At 54.7% G+C, this 15,133-nt stretch overlaps 1 protein-coding gene across 2 annotated transcripts; it reads right to left on the bottom strand.

Annotated features, from left to right (window-relative positions):
• Positions 1 to 976: 976 nt before the first annotated feature.
• On the bottom strand, positions 977 to 14,612 carry Abhd16a (abhydrolase domain containing 16A, phospholipase). Of its 2 annotated transcripts, none has more exons than XM_076916753.1 (20): positions 14,402 to 14,612; positions 13,477 to 13,533; positions 12,659 to 12,725; positions 12,135 to 12,221; positions 9,436 to 9,521; positions 8,202 to 8,275; positions 7,995 to 8,117; positions 5,761 to 5,875; positions 5,569 to 5,670; positions 3,987 to 4,050; positions 3,702 to 3,751; positions 3,308 to 3,431; positions 3,051 to 3,155; positions 2,849 to 2,912; positions 2,532 to 2,588; positions 2,380 to 2,442; positions 1,691 to 1,767; positions 1,519 to 1,617; positions 1,373 to 1,437; positions 977 to 1,250 (listed from the first exon to the last, which is right to left on the bottom strand). In XM_076916753.1, exons 1-20 carry the CDS (start codon positions 14,531 to 14,533, stop codon positions 1,050 to 1,052), a joined length of 1,812 nt encoding a protein of 603 aa, XP_076772868.1. In that variant the 5' UTR covers positions 14,534 to 14,612; the 3' UTR covers positions 977 to 1,049. The 2 variants fall into 2 exon arrangements, with proteins under 2 accessions (XP_076772868.1, XP_034379982.1); XM_034524091.2 differs by having other exon boundaries at positions 977 to 1,251; positions 1,391 to 1,437.
• Positions 14,613 to 15,133: the final 521 nt, after the last annotated feature.

Below are 15,133 nucleotides of genomic sequence, written 5' to 3'. Positions count from 1 at the left end.
ACAGGCTTCGCAGTCAGACTCGCCTCTGCCTCAGTGGATGCCACCATGCTCTGCCCAGAGTAGGTTCTTGCTACACACACGACTGCCTCCTGGGTGGAGCAGAAAGGGCACCAATATCAGCTGTTTGCCATAGGCAGAACACTCAGAAACTATGGCAGTCTCCCCTCTTCTAACCCCAAACCTTAGTCATATCACCTGTCAATCTCAGCCTGCCTCCTGTAAGATTCAGCACACGGTCACTGAGCTGCCGAGCTGATGGACACACAGCCTCTGCCCCACAGTTACAGGGTCACACGTGGGGTCAGAGGCCACACAGAAACCAGAGGCTGTGGCCTGCACAAAGCACTGATGTCTTTGTTCAGCAGCTTGTTAAGAACAGTGGCCCAAGCAGAGCCGGAGTAATCACCTGACCAGAACTTTCAAGGGAAGGAGGCCAGCCTGTCATTCCATCCCACAGGTCCAAAGATCAGAGTACGTGTTGTGAGGATCCGATTTCTTCAGGCTCGGTGCAGGGAGGACAGGAGTGCTTGGTGTCTAGCCCTCAGTCCCCACTGGCCCTGCTTGCTGACTTGCAAACAGGGTATATGGACAGACTTAGTGTCAGGGCAAGGACAGGCATGGGGTTGGTTTGCTGCAGGAGTCACTCCCTGTTCCCAGTGGAGATAAGGAGAGCTGAGCAAGGGAAATGGGGGTGGGGAGAAAGTACCTTCAGGAGAGAAGCTGAGGAGGCAAAACTGTACATCACAAAGCACAGTTATAAAGGAGGGGCGTTCCGACCCATCCCCCGGGCAGCCGCCGGCAGTCACGGGAGCTCTGTGTGAACAGTGGGCGCAGCACAGCAAGGGTCTGTGCACGATGGCTGAGGCAGAGAAATAAAGCTGTTCTGAGAGGCATTTCCCAAGCCTCACTCTCCAGTGCTCTCCCTGCCCGAGCCACTTGATGTTGGGACATCTGGAAAATCTCACCATCAGCCAGATTGTAGAAAAAATACCTTTTATTAATTATTAGGAATAAATCATTCATTTAATGCAGGCGTGTACGGGGAGAGCTCAGTGCGTCCATGTAGATGACGGGGCCGTGCAGGAGGTCAGTGGCAGAGGGGATGTCCCACTGCCCAGACGATAAACACCAACATCAGGAGAGTCACAAAAGTACCCTCGTGTCTCCCTAGAGGTGCCAGGGCATCTGGAAGTGCTGGGCTGGGAGTGGGGTGCAGTGTGTGGCCTCAAAGTTGTGTAGATGCTTCCGGGCCTGAGGAGAAAGGCAGGGCAGGTAAGTGCAGGGCGGCTTCCCCTTGGAACCACCCACCCACCCGCTCTAGGATCCTGCACCAGCTCTAGTAAGCCTCTCCCTGCAGGCCTTCCCCTCCCTGACTCCCTCCGGAGCTCACCAGGAACAGCGCCAGCTGCCTCCGTCCCTCTGCACTCATGTCTTCCCCTGCAGATGGAGAAAAGGCCCTCAGCTCCCCGTCTGGGTCGTCCTTCCCTCCTCTGCCCTCCACACCCGGCCCATCCTTACCCACACTCCAGGGGAAGTCAGGCCCATGCTCTGCCTGGTAGGAGCGAAGCACAGACACGCACCAGTCCTCCTCCACCTCCCAGCGACTGTAAACGGAGGCTGGGAGACAAAGAGGAGTCCATCAGCACGCTCTCCTTGCCAGGCCCTGCCCACCAGCCTCTGGACACCTCACCTTCCTCTAGCTGGGTGGACGCCTCCAGCCACTGCCTCACAGCTCTGAGCCCCTCCTCCACCATCACTCTTGGGTACCTTGGGAGGAGCACAGGGCAGGAGAGTGGACCCAGTTCCCGCCTCAGCCCCACCGCGTCCGTGCCTGCTGGTGTGAGCACTGAGGCGCGTCCCCAGGCTGGTGTGAGCACTGAGGCGCGTCCCCAGGCTGGTGTGAGCACTGAGGCGCGTCCCCAGGCTGGTGTGAGCACTGAGGCGCGTTCCCAGGCTGGTGTGAGCACTGAGGCGCGCCCCCAGGCTGGTGTGAGCACTGAGGCGCGCCCCCAGGCTGGTGTGAGCACTGAGGCGCGCCCCCAGGCTGGTGTGAGCACTGAGGCGCGCCCCCAGGCTGGTGTGAGCACTGAGGCGCGCCCCCAGGCTGGTGTGAGCACTGAGGCGCGCCCCCAGGCTGGTGTGAGCACTGAGGCGCGCCCCCAGGCTGGTGTGAGCACTGAGGCGCGCCCCCAGGCTGGTGTGAGCACTGAGGCGCGTCCCCAGGCTGGTGTGAGCACTGAGGCGCGTCCCCAGGCTGGTGTGAGCACTGAGGCGCGTCCCCAGGCTGGTGTGAGCACTGAGGCGCGTCCCCAGGCTGGTGTGAGCACTGAGGTGTGTTCCCAGGCTGGTGTGAGCACTGAGGTGTGCTCCCAGGCTCACCGGAACTGCAGGAGCTTCAGCAGGAGCTCGTTGCCTCTGTTGGACATGATGTCCTCAGGAGCCCTGGGCGACAAGAGGTGACCTAGGTTGGGGGAAGCTGGGTCCGTCCATGGTGGACAAAGGTGGGAGAGGAGGCGGAGCCCGGCACTCACGTGGTGGTGATGATCTCGTCCTTGGTTCTCCGGACCAGCAGCACAGGGCCCTGGAACCTTCAGAACAGAGCGGCAGGGAGGGAGAGCTCAGAGAGCCAGGCCACAGCTGAGCAGGACGAACAGATTTAAGAAGGGCACAGGCTCAGTCCGGCCCTGGTAGCCAGGCCTAACCGTTCACTGACAGATCACCAGTGAATAAATTCAGGGTCTCATCGGCCAGGGAAGGGTGGGACCGGCTGGGGTAGTGGCAGGGTCGCCTGCTGACCCTTCCCTTAGGCACACCTGAGCCCCCCCGACGCTGGCTGCGGCCACCTCACCTGCACAGCTGCTCCGAGTTGTTGAGGTTGAGATGCTGCCTCACAGTCCTGGTGACCAGGCCTCCTAGAGTGGGCACCACCCAGAGTGGGCGCACAGGTGAAGGCCCCGCCACCCACCGGGCAGGGAGCCCGCTCCTCCACCCACAGAGGCCTGTGCTGCCACCCTCCCAGGGAAGGACCGGCCTGGGGGAGCTGCACTCACGCCAGCTGTCCGGCATGACCTTCAAGGCCAAGGGCACCAGGTCATCGAAGGAGGCATCCAGGATAACAGCACTAATGTCTGGGTAGGACATGGCTGCCCATGTAGCTAGTAGCAGAACAAGAAATAGGATCAGGTCCCTTCATGTAAGACGTATCCACTTCCAACCTCTCTCTCTAAAAGCCCCCACCCGCTCCTTGGGAGCCACCCGTGCCTGTGCTCCTATCTACTGGGCAGGGACGAGCAGGGGAGGCAGGTACCAGTGAAGCCTCCAATGGACCAGGCGTAGATGACAATGTCCTGGGGCTGGAAGCCCAGGCGGTGGATGGCAAACTGAACCACCACATCCATGGCATTGGCCTCGTTCTGTGGGAATGGTACCCCCTGCAGGGAGACGGGCAGAAGCAGGAGGGGTCAGCCAGAGACAGCTCACCTAGTGTGGACCCTTCTTGCAGCTACCCTGTAACACAGAGATCATGTGACCCATCGTGTCCCTGACTGCCATGGGAGGAGGGGCTGCAGCTCCCCAGCACCCAGGTCACAGGCATGTGAAAGGCCCTGCAGACATGGGCACCCATTTCCTTCTTCCCATGGCTGAGCAGAGTAAGATGCACAGGCTTCTGGAAAAGGACAGGTCTTCAGAGAGGGTCTCACCGTGCTTCCAGCAAAGCCTGGATGATTCCAGCCCAGGACAGAATATCCAGCTGTGACACAGGGAGGAGAGAGAGGGGTCATGAGACTGTAGTGGGGCAGGAGAACACATCTGCTTAAGCCCAGGCAAGGAATGCATGGTTAACAGGACGGGAGTGGACATTCCCTCTGAAGTGAGACTTGGACCTCACCCTGATGCACTGGAGGTCAGGCCTGGGGAGGTCAGCATGGGAGGAGACACATTTAAGTCCAAAGGACAGAGATAAGAGGTGTGAGCCATGTGCTTACCTTCTAGGGGCGTGGAGACACAGCCCACCTCATAGAATCCCGCATTCCCCTCACAGCAGATCACCTGGGAGCAAACAGAAGCGGGGAGGGTGCTGGGGTGGGGCAGTCTGTACAACAAGGGGCAAAGGGACCACAAGTGCTGTGGCAGGGCCTCAGGAGACCACAGAGCCCGAGTCCAAGCCACCAGCACAGTGACCAGTTTCCCTGAGATGCCACCAGGAGACTCTAACAGAATGGGATGTGGGGGCTTGGGGACAGCTGGGGTGGAACCCAGAGCCACGTTTACTGGCCTGTGACTCTCTTAGGTGGTGTAGACACTTTTCTCCTCACTGCCCTCTATGGTGGTCAAGCCAAAGCTCGGAGACGGTGGCAGACGGCAGAGCCAGTGGCAGAGTCCAGCCCCCTGGCCGCCTGTGCAGTGCTTCCCCAGGCCAGGGCCACCTTAAGAGCTGGGCTACCCGGCTCAGGCTGCAGGGCTGCTGCTCACTAGCTGTGAGAGTACAGACTGCAGACAACCCCAACTGTAGAAGCAAAAACAGGCCCACGTGATCTTGCACGTGCCAATGTTATCTCTGTTCTCGAGAAGAGGCAGGGTCTCACCAGGCCGCTCAGGGTGGGCTGGAACTCAGTCTCACCTCTGCCTCCTGCATCACCCACCTACTGTCTGCTGCTGTAGGACAGGGCCCTGTGTACCCTGTCTCACTGTGTGTCAGATCACCTTAAACAGCAGAGCCTTCTGCCTCTGCCTGCTCAGTGCTGGGATGACAGTGCACACCAAGCCTGGCTTTATGTGCACTTCCTGAGAACTAGGCAGGCTCTCTACACCCAACTCAAGTAACCAATCCTGTCCCCCACTTTGGTGCTGGTGACTAAACTCCTGCTGGGCTGCATATGCTACAGTGACATCCCCAATCTGCTATGATGTTCTCATCTTTAAACTTTTACTACTTTTTTGAGACACAGGCTGACTGCAAACTCATCATGTAGCCAAGAGCTTAAACTCTGTGTATGTGTATGAACGCACTACAGTGTGTGTGTGTGCATGCACACGCATGTATGCATGATCTACAGCACATGTGTGGTGTTGAGAAGAAAACCTCCACTGTCACCCATCGCCTCAGACTTTGAGGAAGGATCTCTGTGGTGTGTGGCTGGCAGACAGTGCCCAAGGATTCCCCTGCCTCCCTCCCACAGGAGTGCTGGGACTATAGCTGGTCACCAGCCAGGCTTTACACAGGTTCTCAAGATCAGAACTCAGGTCCTCTCACTTGCATGGTCAATACCGCACGCACCCGCTGAACCAGCTACCTGGCCCTGGCCTTGAACTTCTGATCCTCTTCTCTCCACTCCTGGGTGCTGGGATTACACAATCCAGTTCTCAGTGTCTATGGGGCTGGGGCTGAAGCCCAGGGCTTTACGCACACTGAAAACAAGCCCTCCATCCCACCACCCACTCCCCTCACAGAGCTTTCCGTCATCAGGTCCTTGGGTGGAGCTGGACAATGGCATTATTTTTAACTGTGGCTCCACAGGAAAGGTTCTGTAGTGCTGCGGCCCCAGAGTCTCTACTGCCCCCTCTCACCAGCTTCTGCCCCTGGGGCTCAGCTGTCCCCCGCCGGTCCACAAACATGGTGTCGATCTCATTACCATCACAGGCGAGCAGTTTTGCACGGCGCCCATTACACTAGAGCAAGAGAGATGCAAAGACCTGGTCACGAGGGGTGGGGGGCCACATCCCTTAGAGGATGGGGCCAGCAGCAGGTGGGGGCCTCACCTCTTCCACCAGTCGGGCCTGGCCCTGTAGCAGCACAGGCATGAGGGCCTTCTGGAGTAGGTACACGGAGCCTGGGTACAGCATCCGGCGCCCCAAGGTGTGTGCCACCAGATAGCTGTGGGGAACATGGGTTAGTGAACCCCAACCCCAGCAGGGCCCAGGCATTCAGACTCTCTCAGTGCTCAGTGAGCAAGGTGAGCCTGGCATCTCAAGCTTTTCCATAACTATCACTATAAGATGTCCACTTTAGGAAGGGCTCTCAGCTGAGTGGCAGAGGGCTTGCCTAGCATGTGTAAGCCCTGGGTTTGAGCCCCGAAACTATATACCAAACTAAACCTATTTTCTATTGTACAGTACAATTACACAGATCCTCCTAGATGTACAAAGGGTCATGTCCCGAAGAAAACCATCATAAGGTGGAAATGACAGGCTGCAAATGCACTCGACCCCATAACATACAGGGACAAGCCCTCCTACTGGTGGGTGGTGTGGCTCACAACCCCTGCCTGGTACCATGGCGCATGCTGCCCATCACTAGGCCAGGGAAAGAATCCAAAGCTCAAACTATAGCAAATTAGGGACTGCCTGAATATAATTCTGAGAGTTTCATGAGATAATTTCTAGGTATAATAAATAAATGCAGCTATTAAATATAATTCTGTTAATGTATAAGAATACAACTTATTAAAAGTTCTCAAGGGTCAACAAGATGATTTGCTGAGTAAAGGCATTTGCTTCCAGGCTGGGAACCTGAGCTCATTCAGTCCTCAGGTTCTGCGTGGTAGAAGGAGAGACCCAAATGTGCCATGGCATGTGAGTGCCCTACGCATACGAATATATTGTATGTAAGAGTCTAAGTCCTCAGACAGGACCAGGTGGTAACTGCTCAGTGGTAGAGCATCTACCTAGTGTGCACAGAACCCTGGGTCCTGTCCTCAGCACCACTAAAAACAACAAAGTGATAGTTTATAACCCACTAAAGTGATTTCCAGACTAGTAGAGCCAGGCATGAGAGTGCACACCTGCACTCTTAGCTCATGGAAGGATCAGGAGCTCAGGGGCAGCCTTAGCTACACTATGCACTGAAGAGTAGCCTGGACTGCATGAGGACATATCTCAAAAAATAAAACTTAGCAATAGGTCGAGCTCTGTTGGGTTGGTCTTGTGTGCTGTGTACTCTGGTGCTGAGTCCTGTGTCCCAAGATCAGGCTGCGGTGTGGACATGGACACTGCACTGTGCTATGAGACAATCTCCTCAATCTCTGGATAATAAAAGGCTGGCGCCTGTGACTGGGCGGAAAGAGGAAGACGGGGCTTGAGACTGAGTAGGGGCCACAGGTAGGGACCATGAGAAGGACAGAGGAGGAGAGAGATCGCCATAAGGCAGGTTGGACTGTGAGCACATGGCCAAGAGAGAAGCTGATGCTGAGGACACACAAGGAACAGAACAAGCCGGGCAAGACTCACTTGGCAAGTAATGGGGCATTTATGTGGTCATTAATAGTCTACCTGGGTTATAATAGCTCAGAACCTGCCCAGTTGAGGCTTACAACTTGTTAATAAAAATAACAGGTTTCTGTGTCTTCTATTGGGGACCAATACAGGAAAGAGTGGGGTAAAAACAAAAACCTGCCTAAAAAATACTTCTATAAAGATCTGTAGCCTAAAGATATCACGCTGGGTCACTCTTGTCAGGGCAGAGACCTGGCTGTTACGTTTATGGTGACAATGCAGACCACAGAAGAGCTGTCCAAGGAGCTCCACAGATGTTTACTGAGTGTGTGAACTCATACAGATAGGTTAGACAGGGTAGGCGCTGCTGCAGACAACCGCTTAGCCACCAGGCTGTAGCTAAGCGCCCTGCCAGCATGCCCTCAGAAACCTTGTCTGCTTTCCCTCTGAAGCAATCCAGGACATCAACAGCCAAAGCTGAGTTAAGCCCCCTCCTTGGTGCTCTAGAACCTGCTGCTCAGTCCCAGCATCTGCTGCGATGTACGGGTGAGCATTCAGCAGGGGCCCGTCTGATACCATCAGCACCCACGACTGAGTTTGCTGGCAGGCAGGTAAAAAACGGTAGCTATGGTGGTTTGACTAGGACAGACCCTGCAGGGAATGGCACTGTTAGGAGGTATGGCCTTGCTGGAGGAGGGACATCACTGTGGGGGCATGAGAAACTTTAGGTCCGATATGCTCAATCCTCACCCTAGCTGACCTCCCACACCCCAGTTTCCTACCTGGTGATCTGACAGGGCAGCTTCTTGACCCTGTTGAGAAATGTGTCTGCTGTTCCCCGGTGCAGAGGCTCTGGACGAAGCAGGGCCACACCCCTGCGGGAAGGGCCACCTCGGGACCCCTTCCTGAGGGGAAGAATAACAGTCAGGAGCAGTAGGCCCGGGACTGAGGGGTAAGAAAGGGAAAGAACTAAGTAGCTGGAACCTCACCGGCTGCTGGGCTCCTCCCAGTGGAAGTCAACTGGCCAGCTCCTGAAGTCAAAGTTATAGTTGGCCAGCTGCCTCTGTGGAGAGAGGACAAAGGAACAGAGGACTGAGAGTGGAGGGGAGGCCCAGCCATCTACCCTCAACACTTCACTCTGCAGGATGCCCCACATCACAGGGAGACCACGTGGAGGTCAGCGCCCTCTTACCTCTAAATGGAAAGAAAGGTCTACTATGAGCACAGTATTGGGACACGGCAGCTGTTCTCACCACTAGCGCATCTACCCATCTCTGGAACTCTTAACCCTGCCTTCCTAAAAATCTAAAGATGGGGTAGGGTCTTTGAACAGCATGCACAATGTCCTGGCTTCAATTCCCAAACCAAGAAACTGTTTAAAAGTCAGACCTAACAACATATGCCTATCAACCCGACCATTCAGAAGTAGAGACAGGACTGCAAGTTGGGGCCAGCCTGGGATACATAGTGAAATTAAGGCTAGCCAAGGATGTGGAGGGAGATTCTACTTCTAGGACAGGTCATGATTCTGTGACCTCACCCTGGAGGCAAGAGAATCACTGGAAATACTAGGTAAGCCTGGGCTACACAGAATGGCCCTGTCTTGGAAAACAAAACAAAACACCCCCCAAAAACCCAAAACACAGAAGTATCTAAGGCTGATCCACTTCAAAGGCGGTGCTTCTGTGTGAATATGGGGAGGGATGCTGGCTGGGTATATGACCCTCCCCCCCGCGCCCCCCCCCAGACTGTAATGACAAAGTCCTGTAAGTCCTTGGTCGTGCAGCATGACCAGGGTGCAGCCATGGTGACCAAGGCTGTTTGATCCCCACACCAAGAAGGAGCTTTATGAGGCCTCATGGCCCCATCTCAAAGATAATCACTCTCCAGTAACAGCAGGCCTGGCCCAGCTTACAGGCCACTGTGCCCTGCTGGCACCGTCTGCTGCTGGGCACAGGAAGGGATGCACCTGCCCATCTTTTCCATCCCCAAACAAAGCCAGCATGGTATTGGAGGCGTGCAAAGAAGCGAGAACAGAAGCTTGTCTTCTCAAGAATGCAGATGCTTCTGTGTTTGTTTTAGCAAAGTATCCATTAGACACAGGAAGTTCATTAGACATTAGACAGTTCCTTTGCACTGTGAAGCAGAGACAGATGCACAGACCCTGGTACTGGAGTCCTGGGCAGCAGGGCTCACACTGGTGCCTTCTCCAAAGCCCCTCACCTTGTTTTCTGCAGACTGGTTCCTATGTGTGGCTTCCAAGATGGTGATGAACTGTCGGTACTGGGGGTTGGTCCAGCGGCCAATGCCTAGAGAGAGCAAACTATCAGGTAAAGTGGGAAGCCAGATGCCTAGGACTTAAGAAAAGAGGAGACCTTGTAAGGAGGAAGAGGATCAGGGCCTCCTATGTGGGAAGCAGAACCTCTCTTCCCTACACAGCAACAGGCTGCTTCGTCGGCCTCTGAGGCTCAGGTTTTAATTAGCATTATTGTCAATAGTGTGTGTGTGTGGGGGGTGGGGGCATACAAGTGCCACAGCAGGAATGAGGATATCAGGGGACAACTTCAAGAGTCAGCTCTCTATTCCCACTGTGGAATCGAACTCAAGTCACTAGGTTTGTGCAACAGCACATTCACCTGCTCGGCCACTTCACCAGCCCTTTCAGTTGTTTGCTTGGTTTGGTTGTGCTGCTGTTGCTGCTGCTGCTGCTGCTGTTTCTGTCTGAAACTTGGTCTTGCTATGTAACTCTGGCTGGCCTGGCGCTCATTTTATCTTAAAGTCTGGCCCAAGAGTCACCTGCTTTAACCTCCCAAGTCCGTTCGAGATTCCAGGCATGCACCACCACACCACACCTGACACTGCTTCAGTTATTTCTTTTGTTTTGTCTTTGAAACATGGTTTCCCTCCATGCCCCAGGCTGGCCTGCAACTCATTATACAGGCTAGGATGGACCAGAACTCTCAGCAATTCTCCGGCTTCAGCCTCCCAAGGGCTGAGTGGCCTGGCAGTTTCTTTCTCTGTGAATGAGCACGTCTCTCTGGCAGATCATCTTCCCCCATGTTAAAACAATCTGCAACTTTACTACTCCCCTGCGAACATTGGTCTTCCTTCCTGTCCGATTCAGGCATTCCCAAGCTGGCTTTCTGCATGCTCCTAACCCCTGCCCCTGGTGCCGACCCTGGCCTCAGGACTGATGCCTCTCTTCTCTTCAATCCTCTCACAAACCAGCAAACATGAGATGAGGGTAAGGGGAACAGCCAGGATCTCCAGAGCATCAACGCAATACTGAGAGAAGGAAGGATCGAACTCGGAGTGTTTCACATAGTGCTCACATCTATGTCAGCATATAAATGCAGCAGGGTGCGGTAGGACACAACTATAGTCCTGTTGTCCATAGACAACGCACAGTGAAAAATACAAGTAAGGAGCTGTAGAGATGGCGCTTGTGGAGGACACAGGTCCACTTCCTAGTGTCTACACCAGCTGGCTCACAATGCCAACAACTCAGCTTCCAGGCGACATGATGTCCACCGACCTCTGAGGATACACATAAGCTAATTCAGAGACAATTCCCCACACACACCTCTACACACACACACACCTCCACACACATTAATAAAAAAAAAAAAAAAATGAAACTGGCCATCTCTGTAACCAGCCAAGACTGCCAATGGAGAGACTGGCAGACCAATCAGCCACAAAACCTTTGACCTACAATCTGTCCCACCTACAAGATGTGCAGGCCTCAAGAAGGAGCAGAAATTGAGGGAAAGGTGACCAATGACTGGTCCAACTTGAGACCCAAACCATGAGAGGGAGCCCACCCTGACACTGTTAATGATACTCTGCTATAGTAGCAGGCAGGAGCCTAGCACAAGTGTCATCAGAGAGGCTTCACCTAGTAACTGATGCAAGCAGATGCAGAGACCACAGCCAGACATCATGTGGAGCTTGAGAATCCTGCTGAAGGGAGAGGAAGGACTGACAGAGGCAGAGGGATCAAGAGCAACACAAGAAAACCTACAGAAACACTACCCTGGGCCCACAGAGACTGACTGCCAACCACAGAGCAGGCAGGGCATGGACCTCGGCCTCTGCACATCGTGGGCATCACAGCGGTACCGCTGGGTCTGCATGTGAGACTCCTAAGCTGGGAGCAGGGGCTGTCTCTGACTACACCGCCCACCTCTAGATCCCTCTCCCCTAACTGGGCAGCCTCCTCTAGCCTCAATGGGAGAAGGTGCCTAGTCTTACTGCAACTCGATATGCCAAGGTTGGCCTCTCCTTTTCTGAAGAGAAAAGGGGGAGGAGTGGAAGGGAAGGGGGAGGGGAGAGGGAGGGAAAGCGTGGTCCAGATGCAAAGTTAACCAACAACAAAAACCAGAGCCACCTCCCACTAGGAGAGTCCCTCCTCTACCGCCAGTAGCTTTTGAGAGAGCCACATCCCTGCCTTCTGGGTCTCACCACACACTCATTCACTGACTGAGACAGAGTCCCTCTATGTAGCCTAGGTTGGCCTGGAACTTCCTACCTCACTCTTACCCACATGCTGGGATACAGGACACGTGCTCACGGTTCCTCTGAACCTTCTGTGAGTGAGTCCTGAACATCTTCCACCCAATGGTGCACCTGGGATCTGCATTGCCCAGGCATGGTTACACCGTGGGATATCTTTGTGCATATGACAGTCTGCAGCCACTGCTGCCGTCTCCAGATGAGGTTAAAGTGGTGTGTGCTGGACTCTTCTTGTTCATGTACTTTGCTTATGGACACGTGCAATGGAGGGTGTGAGGCACCTGAGGAAGCGCTCACACCTTAGACTGTTCAGTTATTTCCTACAGGGCCCCACAGCAGACTCTGTCTGCAAAAAGTACCTAGTGATTATCCAGTCACAGACACAAACTAGGCCCCTCTCTACCTACCTCGGAGGCAGGCCACCCCTGCCAGCAGCAGCAGCAATGTCCCGGCATAGTGAGAAAACGGCACCACTTTGGACAAACTCAAGTAACCTGGGAGGGAAGAGGAGCAGTTAGAAGAGGGAAGAGGGGAGAAAGTGGTTCTCCCCAGCTTGCCCACAACCTCCACCCACACCCTCTTTGGTTAGCCATTCTATCAGACCGGCCGTTCTCAACCTGTGTGTTGTGTTGGGAACCCTTCGGCAAAGCTCTGCCTCCAGAAAATCTTTACATTATGATTCGTAACAGTATCAAAACCAGTTATCAAGGAGCAACAAAATAATGTTATGGCTGGGGTCACCATGACACGAGGAACTGTGCTAAGGGTCGCAGCGTTGGGAAGGTTGAGAACCACTGGCTTAGAGGGAGAAAGAAGACTCCTGGTAGAAGAGAGAAGTCAAACACACCATTCTCACGGGACCGCCCCCCTTTCTCATCGGGGAAGTGGATTCATTGGCCACTCCATCCCCGGCCTTTGAAAGCACACTGACCTTTCCTGTACAAGTAGAAGAAGGCGAAGGGAGACGAGTAATAGGAGACGGACCAGAAGACTGAAGCCTGCAGCAGAGAGAGACAGGCAACCAATATGCCTGTGCACACACTCCGTTTTGCCCTTTCCAGGCCTGGGCTCTGACACCATGCACACAGTAGGGACACAAACATTTGCTGCCACGTAGTGTGTCAGAGTACAACAATGGAGGCTGACACAATGTTGTCATTGAAAACACCAGCCTCAACCGGGCAGCGGTGGCAGGCGGATTTCTGAGTTCGAGGACAGCCTGGTCTACAGAGTGAGTTCCAGGACAGCCAGGGCTACACAGAGAAACCCTGTCTCAAAAAAAAAAAAAAAGAAGAAGAAAAGAAAGAAAACACCAGCCTCTCTGTCTACTCAAGCTAATCAAGCCTTCACAGTTGGCTCCACTCAAGAGAGTCTCAGGCTTTGTCCCCAAGAGATGTGAAAACATCACCAGAGGAACTCTGCCAGGGAGAACAGCTGTCTCTGCAGCCAGAGGGGTTAGTTGCCAGGGAGGACAGGTCACTGGGGACTGCAGGACTCAAAGAGACCTGCAGATGGTCCCAAGGGTAAATGTGGTAGCCTCAGGGCTCAAACTGCTCTGGAAAAAGCTTATGGTAAGTAAGGGAGAATGCCAACTGTATGCACTTGGGATATGCTGGTCCTCTGAGCAAGTTGTGCTGCACAGAGCCCAGAGCGCCCCCACCTCCTGGGATGCTGCCTTCTCCAGGGCTGGAGAGGAATAAGCTGGAGGCAGCAGCTGGGTTTGACTGGCAGATGCTGGAGCTGACTTACCAGTGCCAGGATGCTGTCGGCATGTTTCTCCAAGGCCCTAGGCTGATAATACGTATCCTGCCAAAACAGATGGCCAGTTAAGGACCCTGGCAGTTGACAGGCCCTTCCTCCCTGATGTGTGCCACCTGGTTCTAGCCCCTTTGGCTATTTCTCTCGGGATACCCCTGCTTCTACTGAAGCTTCACTCCCCTCGACTGACATTTCACCCCGACCCTGAAAACAATCCAAGGATGCTAGGCTAGGAAGCAAAAGTGAAATCACCATTTGAAAAACTGGTCCTTTTTTTTTTCTCCCAAAACCCGGATATAGTTATGATTGTGTGACTATGGGGAGGAGTAAGAGCGAAAATGAGAAACTCCATGACAATTGCAAGAGGGAAGGAATAGCCTTTGACCTAAGTCGATGTAGGAAGAAACGTGGCTAAGTATGGGCAGTTTGGGAAAGCTCCTAAACATATTTGCAACCAATAAAAATAAGAATCTGGAGGGCAAACTACCACCCTGAATGTAAGATCTTGGTTTTCAGGCTAGGTTCGGGGGGGACAGGGAGCACAGGTGGGTACACGACATGTTGAAGTCATTTTTGAAACTGAAAAGTCAGGTTAAAGAGAAAGTCAACAGAGCACGGGGGTTGAAATTGGGAGTAGGTGGGCAAAAGCCACCAGTGAGCGCAGGGGACCAGCCATGTGGGGACGCGGAGGGGGAAAAAGGCAAGCGTGGTGGTGGGCGTGAGGAAGACTTCCTCCAAAGCCGTAAAGAGAGGCGGCGGCCGGGCCCTGCGTGACTGGGAGGGAGCCGGGAGGCGCCCACAGGCGGACTGCGCGACCGCGGCGCTCCCCCGTTTCCCACAGTGGGCGCGCCTGGCGAGCGCAGCCCAGCGCGGTTTGGACCGTACCATGCTCTCAGCCAGGGGGGACTCGACTCACCCAGGAGCTGGACGAGGCGGCGGGGACCGCAGTGGGAGTCTCCGGGACGCTGGACGCGGCCCGGTCCGTGTCCCTCTCCCGGTAGATCTTGTAGAGCCGGGGGCCGAGGACGCAGCTCAGCAGCTTCGCCATAGCCCCGGCTCGGGCCGCTGTTCCTGGCCTCAGGTCCCCGCGGGCCCCGCCCGTAGCCTCCTGGGCGCTACGTGCTGCGTGCCTGCGTGACGTCAGCGCGTACCGGCTCTGCCCCGCGGCAGGGTCCGGCTTGATTTTCTCTCCCCGAGAGGAGTGTTCCGCGCAGTTGGTGCTCTGCTCAGCGACTGTCTACCATTAGTCAGAGCTGTTCTGAACCGCGACACTTAAGAAAATGAATGCCCCCGCGTGGATAAATTTTTTTTTTACCCCCTATTCCTTAATGTCAGCGTGTTCTGGAACGATCGCTGGGTGAGACTAGGAGTATTTGACAAGACTTAGAAGAAGCTAGTGTTCTCAAGGACAGAACACTTTGTCTAGCATGCTGAAAGCCCTGGGATACACACACACACACACACACACACAGAGAGAGAGAGAGAGAGAGAGAGAGAGAGAGAGAGAGAGAGAGAGGAGGGAGGGAGGGAGGGAGGGAGGGAGGGGGGGAGGGGAGGGGAGGGGAGGGGAGGGGAGGGGAGGGGAGGGGAGGGGAGGGGAGGGGAGAGGAGAAGAAGAGAAGAAGCAGGGAGAGGAGTCTAGGGATGT

Source organism: Arvicanthis niloticus, chromosome 20 (genome assembly GCF_011762505.2).
Source record: "Arvicanthis niloticus isolate mArvNil1 chromosome 20, mArvNil1.pat.X, whole genome shotgun sequence".
Taxonomy (NCBI): domain Eukaryota; kingdom Metazoa; phylum Chordata; class Mammalia; order Rodentia; family Muridae; genus Arvicanthis; species Arvicanthis niloticus.
The sequence above is the reverse complement of the archived record's forward strand: the minus strand, read 5'-3'. Positions and strand labels throughout refer to the sequence as shown.

Coding starts and splice junctions, on each gene's coding strand:
- Abhd16a (XM_076916753.1), bottom strand. CDS start 14,533: ATGGCGAAGCTGCTGAGCTGCGTCCTCGGCCCCCGGCTCTACAAGATC. Junction 5,876..7,994: donor CTGCCCTGTCAGATCACCAG/GTAGGAAACTGG, acceptor TGTTCCCCACAG/CTATCTGGTGGCACACACCT. Junction 1,251..1,372: donor TGGTGAGCTCCGGAGGGAGT/CAGGGAGGGGAA, acceptor TTTCTCCTCAGG/CCCGGAAGCATCTACACAAC.